The sequence below is a fragment of the Pollachius pollachius genome (assembly GCF_949987615.1).
Source record: "Pollachius pollachius genome assembly, chromosome: 14".
In the NCBI taxonomy this organism is placed as follows: domain Eukaryota; kingdom Metazoa; phylum Chordata; class Actinopteri; order Gadiformes; family Gadidae; genus Pollachius; species Pollachius pollachius.
This window is the reverse complement of record NC_136947.1, coordinates 19,122,691-19,131,847: the sequence shown is the minus strand read 5'-3', so window position 1 is coordinate 19,131,847 and position 9,157 is coordinate 19,122,691. Positions and strand designations below refer to the sequence as shown.

Here is a 9,157-nt window from a genome sequence, read left to right as displayed (position 1 = left end):
ACGATCGTCGAATAGTCGAATAGTTGGAGTCACGTAGAATATCGAATAATGAATGTGAATATCGCTGTTTATTACACGGCTCTTCTCAATGCTGTTGAACGCTCCGTTGACTTGCATGGGCCTTCACAACTTCCGGTGGTGAATAGCGTGAATTGCTAAGCGACGTCAACGTCTTTGGCGGACTATTTCTCTGCTGATCAACACTACGAATGCTGGTAACAAATAAATTGTTAAAAGACACACCGTGTGAAGTTATATTTTTGACGTGTCTAGTTCACCGTCATGCAGGCTGTGTTCAGTAAAATGAATAATTAAATAAATAGCGATCCGTTTTCGGCGCATGTAGGTCTATCTGCCTAAGCCCACGTTGAAATAATTTCGATGTTGAATGTTGATGGCGCAGTTGTTGAAATAAACATTGATTTCATACAAATCATAAAATCCTCTCCCTGTGTCATTGTGTGTGCGTGTATCCGAGCTGCGTGCGTGGTTATTGATTGAGCGATTTTCGAATATTATTCGAATACTTCTCAGCGAATATCGAATAGAATTTTTGCCAGAAATGCAAATCCCTAGCACACGCATTTGAAAAGGCACCATCCAGGTGTTACTATCACTGTTGCTGTGGAAAAAAAAACGAGCTGTCCAAACCCAGCTCACGACACTATTTCAACATCCCCTGTCTTGGAATTCAGAAATGCAAATGCCATAACCAAATGTATTGGTGTTTTCATTGCTGATGATCTACGGCCATTCTCCGTTGTTGACAAACAAGCAGTTTTTTTAAAAAAATTCCCCTTAACTATGAACCGTACCGTACCGTGACTTAAAAACCGAGGTACGTACCGAACCGTGACTTTTGTGTACCGTTACACCCCTAATATATATACACAGTTGAGAGAGCGCTGTGGGTTAATTGAGATAGATATAGTGTAGGCCTATATCCAGAGCGAGAGTTGTTGGTTACAGAGCTCTATGTTTATAGCTCTAGGTCAAATGATTCACTGACTTTTGCAAAATCTTCACAGCAAACACAAGTTGTTGTTGTTGTCTAAGGATTTGTTCATTAGCTGTTTACATCATTTGGCAAATGTTAGCACAAGCGATGACAACATGCTCTGATAGCAAGCCATAAAGAACTGGAGTCATTAATGATTTAGAATTAAATAAACAGCGTGAAATAATGTTATACTTCATTAAAGATGTTAACAGAGAAAGCATCAATCCCACTCTGTTCCGTTCTCTCACACAAACACAAACATGCACACACACAAACACACTCATGTGCACACACATATGCACAGACAGACGTACATGCAGACCCGAGCACACACACACACACACACATACACACACACACACACACACACACACACACACACACACACACACACACACACACACACACACACACACACACACACACACACACACAAACACACACACACACAAACAAAACATGTTTGTACATGCACACACAAAGATGGACATGCTCACAAACATACATGTGACAACATGCAGACACACACGCACACACACACACTGAAATACACAGACAAACAGGTTTTACTTCTCGAAGGAGGTGGTGATGAAGAAGGCGTGCTCCTGCGTGTGTTTGTGCTGTCGGATCTGGATGTTGACTTGAGGGATTCCAACACGGATCTGGTTGAGGAGCCATAGCAACGTGTGGTCGTCAACGCTGTCTAGAGTGACAGGGAAACAGGATCAGAGGCGCCCAGCACTTCACCATGACCCCTTCAAGCTACTGTCCTTCACATTACATTGTCATAACAATAACTCAATGACTCAATGGAGTACATGGACAGACCAAGTTTAGAATAATGTGGCACAGCAACCAACATGATTGAAATCTGTGACTGCAGTAACGTGGGCATAATATGCTGAAAATACAGAATTGTATTTCACAATTCAAATCATGGTACATGACATGCTAAAATCTGTTCATGTCGGACATAAATGTAACATACAATGTCTGATATACAATGCATACAATCAGCTAGTTTGGGGCAACATGCTAAAAATCTATAAATGTGGTACATAGATAAAACATGCTTATTACAATCAGTTAATGTGGTACATGCTTAGAACATGCTTAATGCATGACAGACATGAGCAGAGTAGCTGAATCCATCTTAGGTCCTGTCTTTGGTGTCCTTAGACAAGAAACCTAAACTGAGCTGCTTAGGGACATTGCTGCATCGCTTGGCTCACACAAGTGTCAGGGTGTGAACGTGTGGATGAAAGGGTGAATGTAAAGGCTCCGCATATAAAAGCACTTTGAGAATGACTAGAAGATGTTGCTGTTTAATTGCAGTTGATTATGAGATACATAACATGCTTAGAATCTCTAAATGTACAGACATAAATTGCTGTTATATACTTTGTATTCATGATTAAATGTATCATAAACTAAGGAAAATAGTAGATTTCTGGAGTTTAGTACGAGTGTGTATGTGCCTCTGCATTATCTCAGTGTAGTCCAGGTTGACCAGCATCCCGGGGTTACGTACCGCTGCTCGCTGCGGTCTGATCAACCCGGCCGCCGCTGCAGGCGCTTCATTAATCACTGAGCACTTAACTATTTAACCAGAGCTTTTTAGAGCTATTGAGCGCTGGCTGAGAGGCGCTGATGTTCGTACAGTCATTCATAAAGGACTAGAATAAAGCTCCCTCTGTAACTGAAGAATGGGTAGAATATGTCTGTTGTAATGGTGAAGTGACTTTTTTGTAACATTGACAGAAAAATCGAATTCCTCCATAAATGTTGAACAGCAGGATGAATTATGACAGGACGTGAATCTGGAAGGAGATTTATTTTATTTATTTTTTTAAGTTCATCAGACTATGGAAGCATATATGTAGCAAAATTCAAATGGCAATGCAATTTGCAATTTGAAATTCAATAAGTCATTACATTATGCAATTGACAATTTATTATGCAAGTTAAAAGTGTAATTTGAAAATACGTTATTCAAAGTGTGTTTTAATATGCAAAGTGACAATGAAATCCTCAATTCAATTTGAAAAGGTTACAACAATAAAAATATAATAACATTTTGTCCCATTTTTTGAGTGCCTTTATTCAAATGGAAAAGCTATAGCACCTCCGTGATTGCAATTCACTTCGCCATACTCTGTGTATTTGCAAAATTGTATTGCAAAGTGATTCCGGAATTGATTTTGTTACAGGACCAATCACAGCCCTTGCCGTCTCCGTCCGTCTCCGTTGCGTCGACGGATAGTTAAAAAATATTGGATGCGCACGTATGCTACGGAGAGGGAGAGGGCTCGCCTTGTCTACGTACAGAACTTAAGGGAGGAGTATAAACTGGCCTTTACCAGAGAATGTCTAATGGTGCGTTCACATTGATGGAAATTATTTTCTGGGAAAACATTTTCGCAACGACGGAAAGTTCTCGTGAACGACACCTCATGACGCTCTTATGATTCTACCTCTGTTCGGCAACTGGGGCCAGATTTTGATAACAGAGTTGCCCAGTTGGTGACGTATGGTTTACTAGTGACGCGCATGAACATGGCGGAACATGAACCTTTTACTCGATATAAAAGAATCAACTATCATATCACATACTTTACTATTGATTGACGTTGTAACCGTCTGTTGGCATCGACTTTGCTCAGTTGTAAACATTGTGTAATGGTAAACCAGCTCTAGATAAGAGGCCTTCCATACAGTGGCAATACTGTATGTGCTTCTCATAAATAAAAGCAAAAGGATAGTAGGTGATAGGCATCAGGGAAATAAAGGCATGCAAACTTGAAACTAATCCTACTAAGTTCTGTTTAGTTCTGACTGGTTTTATCGGATAAAAAAACCCTGCTGTGAAGAACTTTTAGATTCCAAACACAGTGCACATGAACGGTCGCTGTCGGGAACACGTGTAAGCATGAGCGTCATCACTGGCGAGCCGTCTCATTATTCCCAAGACGATGAAAGCGCCTTAATATTTCAAAAAAAAAAAAAAAAAATCTCAAAAAATGTGACAAAATGTTATTCTATTATTATTGTTTTCAACTGTTTCAAATTGAGTTGAGTTTCATTGTCACTTTGCATAGTCAAATTCACTTTGAATAACGTATTTTCAAATTGCATTATTAAATTGCATAATGAATTGTCAAGTGCATAATGTAATGACTTATTGAATTTCAAATTGCAAATTGCATTTCCATTTGAATTTTGCTACATAAATGCTTCCATATCAGATTCTTAATATTGAGCTGTAATTTAAAAAGACTGGAGAATCTAATCATGGAGCTGTAAACGGAGGACATTGGAGCGTCCCCAGGTGCTCTAGCCACTCCAGCTAATGTCTTAGCATTTGGCTAGTAGCCAAGCTCAGCGCTAAATGCCCCTGTTCAGCATGGACAAATGGGTTGTGTGTGTGTGTGTGTGTGTGTGTGTGTGTGTGTACCTAACTGTACCTGGGAAAGTCATCAGGATGTCACAGTTGTCTGTCGGGACCATCTTCAGCCAGGACTTGCGAGACATGATGTATCGTCTGGCCTGCAGAAGGCGTTTGCCAAACAGTTTATCTAAAGGGAGGAAAAAGAAAATGAGAGCGAGAGAGAGAGAGAGCAGTGAGCGAAACGGGAGAACGGAGATGATGGTGAGACAGACGGTGATGTCTCATCCAGCTAGGGCGGGATTCATCCATCTGCGATGGTCACATAGTCACACATACATTCAATGGTTGTTTTATTTATCCCTTCTCTCATTAGTGTGTTTTGTTTAAAGTTCAAAGAAACAAAAGTATGATGTATGGCTGAGCCAATGCATTTGTCCAGTAACTTACTGTGAATTATTGCAGTTAAGGATTGAGGTATTTTAGCTTTAGAATACAGTTGGACTGCACACACTGTGGGATTCAAAGTCATAACCTCCTGTTTGGGAGTCCAACTAGCCACCACTAGACTATCCAGCAAGAGGAGCAGATCAACCTGAGGGTCAGGGTGATGGTTCAACATGAAGGTTGACTCCATGTCTACTTCTTCACTGCATCACATTCCTCTGCACTGTATGGCAGAGCAATGCACTGCAGGTCATGTCCAAAACCCTGTCTTCATTCACCGGAAACGATTAGCCCTAAAGCATCATAAAACGATGCTGTCATGAGCACAATGTATGGTTGAACCATTTTACGAACTGTCTGCCAAAGGTCTAGGACTGAATGTTACAACTAATGAAGGTGTTGCATTTTAAGCTGCTGTGGGTGGGAGCTTTTTCCATTGATAGATGGCAAAACATTTAGCTGAGACGGTTCCAGTCCGACACTCTAGATAAGCATTGAGTAGATGTTGAATGGGATGAGTTACAAGACATATGAGAGATCTCTGACATGGCAGCAGGAACCCCTGCTCTGCATATACTATTGCTCATCTCTACAATAAGCCAGTTTCAACCACAACAACAGCCTGGATCCTGGTCCTGGTGTTAGGAGCCAGCCAACCAGGGGTCAACTGCTTTGTGACATTATTGAGCATTCAGGAGTTGTACATCTTCCTGTACAGATGCCTCAACTGCCTTCAGTCCATTCCTGTGAAGATTGTTTGCACATTGTCATTCTCTGCCAACTAACACAATGGCATCTTTATCCAAGCAACGTACAGTTGTGTGACCTTAGATGCAGGTCATTAATGAGAGATGCTTCTCTGAGTCCTACAGGTAGACTGCTTTTGTACACTTTGTTATTTGGATAACCGTTCTTCTGTTGGTGTTATGGCGCATAACATGTCGGGTTCTCTGTCGTCTCTGGTATTTCCACAACGAGACTCGTAGTGGGGGTTATCTCAGCCATGGTTGAGAAGGAATTGGGGGAAAGGAACTTTGGCTATGCCTCCCTGAAGTACATGAACCACTAAATGAAGGAGACAGGGATTGTTGGCCGTGATTGTCTTCCACCGGAGCCCCGCTGCCCACCGTCGCGAGGCACGCTACCCGCTTCCGAGGCGGTGGTGCCTCCGCAGCGGGGCTCCGGCGGGAGACAATTTTTGAAACATTTGAAACATTTTTTTGAAACATTTTAAACATATTTTTGAAACATTTTAAACATATTTTTTAAACATTCTAATCATCTTTGTGCGTTTTTAAACACATTTCTTCACACATTTTAACATCTTTATCTAAGCATGTTTTTGCTTAACTTTTTTAAATACATTTGAACAGCTTAATCTGTAAACTGCCAGTCTAGCCTCCTTTTTAGCTCACCTCTACTTTAGTGGGAGCAATGAGTTTGCGTAGCTGTGTTCGAAATCGTTCCCTATCACGGATATAGTGCACTATATAGGATGCTCGCCATTTTGTAATGGTGTTCGAATTCTCAGTGGTAAATTTCGTTCACTATATAGTGGACTTAAAATACCCAAAATTTTAGTGAACATACGATGTTCCCTACATGTTACTCCCGTATACCACAATGCAATGCGGTTGTGTTTTTTCGGGGGAGAAGAAGCTGAATAACCGCGAAAAAATGTATACATATAATGATGGAGTCTCCGGCTTTCGTTTAGAAATGTCAACAATTTATTTGGGATTTAACATATGTAACACTCAACATCAATACAACCTCCAGCTTTCTTCGTGAGTGCCCGGTTTGTTTACATGATGTTGGCGCATCTGTCTGCGTCACACAAATACCCGGCGCATTTACTGACGCAAATGACGTTTAGAAATGTTCAGCGTAGTGTCTGAATTCTCGTTTGTTCGCTCCCTATGTAGTCCCTATATAGTGAGTGAGTGAATAGGGAACGATTTCAAACACAGCTTTTGAATTTGCGTCTTGCGTTACTTTTTCTGCTTTATTTTTTCTCACCTCGCGCCCCCCCCCTGAAGAACTCTGGCGCCCCCAGGGGAGGCACGCCTCACAGTTTGAAAACCACTGTATTATATGATATACATATCTATTTATAATATGATGTTATTGAGATGTAGAACTCCAGGACTCCCGCCGGAGTGTTCTAGAATATTTAAAGAACATGGCCAAAGGCTGTGTGCGCCACGCTGTTGCGATACATCCACTGTAAACAGAGCGCATGGTACCGTGGGCGCAAGCTGCTCAGGGCCACACCCCCACCCTCCTTCTTGACCCGCCTCTTTCCTCCTCATTTGCATTAAAGCTACAGACACCGAAACGGCGTGTTTGGGGAAAGCTCAATGTGCGACTGGCTCGTAGTGGCTGTAATTCTGCACCACGACTGAATTTCGGGAGCGTCTTCAAATACTGTTTTAGGGGCCCATTAATATCTATATTAAAGCATCCATAAAGTAGCATGCCATGGGACCTTTAAAAAAGAAAGGCAAACGAGACTAGGCATGGTGTTTAATCTGAACATTAGGATTAGATCATATCCAATCTCTTATGACGTCAACTTCCTTTCTCACTGTTAGAGACCGCTTCTGAAGCCTACTACTGTTTTGTCTTCTGTTGTAAAAGCCCTGTTTATGGCGGGCGATTTGACAGTAAAACGATGCTGTCAGTGGTCTTACATAAACGCACCAGTCCTTCAACCCACGTCTCTGTTATAGAGATGGTCACCTCTCACTGCCTCCTGTAACCCACTGAGAGGCCACTCTCTCTGTTGGCCCAGTGACGGGAGGGAATTTACTGTAGCTGTAATAAACTACGAGCCTGTCAGAGGGACTCTATCGCTGAGGGAAACCAATGAGTTATCCTGCGTTCTCAGCAAAGCTAATGTGGGCAAACACTGAGCATGATGAGATTGCTGCATGTGTGTGTGTGTGTGTGTGTGTGTGTGTGTGTGTGTGTGTGTGTGTGTGTGTGTGTGTGAGAGAGAGAGAGAAATAGGCTTTGAGCATCACAGTATAATCATTAAATCAATTGGGGCTTGGTGAAATGGAAAACAGTAGTAATAATAAAAACAAAGCATTCAAATATGATCATTATTATCAACTTTCCACAGTCTGTAAATATGCCACAGTGTCTAGTTGGAATTGGAAAGACCACAATAAAGCGCTATATGAGGTTCATTAACACCAACTCTAAGGTTGGCCTGTCTTTCTCTGTCTCTGCCTTAACTACGCCTTGTGTAGCGACTCTGGTCTGGTTCTGACCTGCGGTCCTATGCTGCATGTCTCTGACTGTGTGTAAGGTCAGGAAACAGGCCAGGTGCCGTATGAGTCTGCATGGATCTTTGTTCGAACTTGTATATCGCTTACATCACACAAAGCAGAGCCTTGTATGGTGTCATCGACATGATTGACAAGGCTATTATTCACAGTCGAGGTTTCACACAACAGAGCAGACAGACCACCATGTCTGCACTGTATCATTGTAGTGCTCTTCAAGAGTATCGCAGCAACGGCCCACTACAAAGTATGCACACCCACCGCATACAAATTCCTTCATGCACCTGTGGACACACAGCCATTGATAGCCGGGCCCTCTCATAATGCGCATCATCTTGCAGGGAGCAGAGGGGGATACGACCATTCAACCACATTGTGGTGACTTTGACCACCCCACAGATATCTGTCCGACAGCGCCGGGTCGTCGGGATTCTCAAGTCATCAAGCTTCCGCAGCATACCTGCACCGTCGTACGGGCTCCGCGCAGCGTTTCTATAGCGTATTATAATATCATATCGATATAAGCTCTCCATATTCAGCGACACGGGAAACAGTGTATACATGTGTGTGTGTGTGTGTGTGTGTGTGTGTGTGTGTGTGTGTGTGTGTGTGTGTGTGTGTGTGTGTGTGTGTGTGTGTGTGTGTGTGTGTGTGTGACGCTCACCGAACACGCTGAAAGGCATTGAAGGCATTTGCTGCTGCTTGTGTGTTTTGCTGTCCTCCTCGCTGGGCACCATCCTCCCCACTGGCCAGGTCCGCTGGTCCCGCTCGGGTCTGCGCCGCCGCGCGCCGTGTTTACAGCATCAGCACCAGCATCACGTTCAGCACGGCGGGGCAGGGATGCTCACCGGCTGGCCAAACTAGACCGAGCGGAGGAGGGGGTCCGATAAATGACCAGTGAGAACCATCACCGTCTCTTGAGTGGTTTTCGCTTATTGCGTCACCGTGTCAGTGGTCAGCGTGTTTGCTCAAATGGCCTTCCCGTTCAAAGACTACGTGTTATCACGCACAATTCGGGAGGGTTAACATTTA

The 9,157-nt window shown here is 42.9% G+C and overlaps 1 protein-coding gene across 1 annotated transcript in view; it reads right to left on the bottom strand.

Annotated features, from left to right (window-relative positions):
- ano8a (anoctamin 8a) overlaps positions 1–8,862 on the bottom strand; it is a gene marked incomplete at both ends in the record, with an annotated part of 17,926 nt that extends 9,064 nt beyond the window's left edge. Inside the window, 3 exons of the mRNA XM_079751443.1 lie at positions 1,571–1,703; positions 4,465–4,575; positions 8,790–8,862. Of these exons, the coding sequence (XP_079607569.1) occupies positions 1,571–1,703; positions 4,465–4,575; positions 8,790–8,862 (317 nt within the window). The remainder of the gene's footprint in view (positions 1–1,570; positions 1,704–4,464; positions 4,576–8,789) is intronic.
- Between the last annotated feature and the right edge of the window lie 295 nt (positions 8,863–9,157).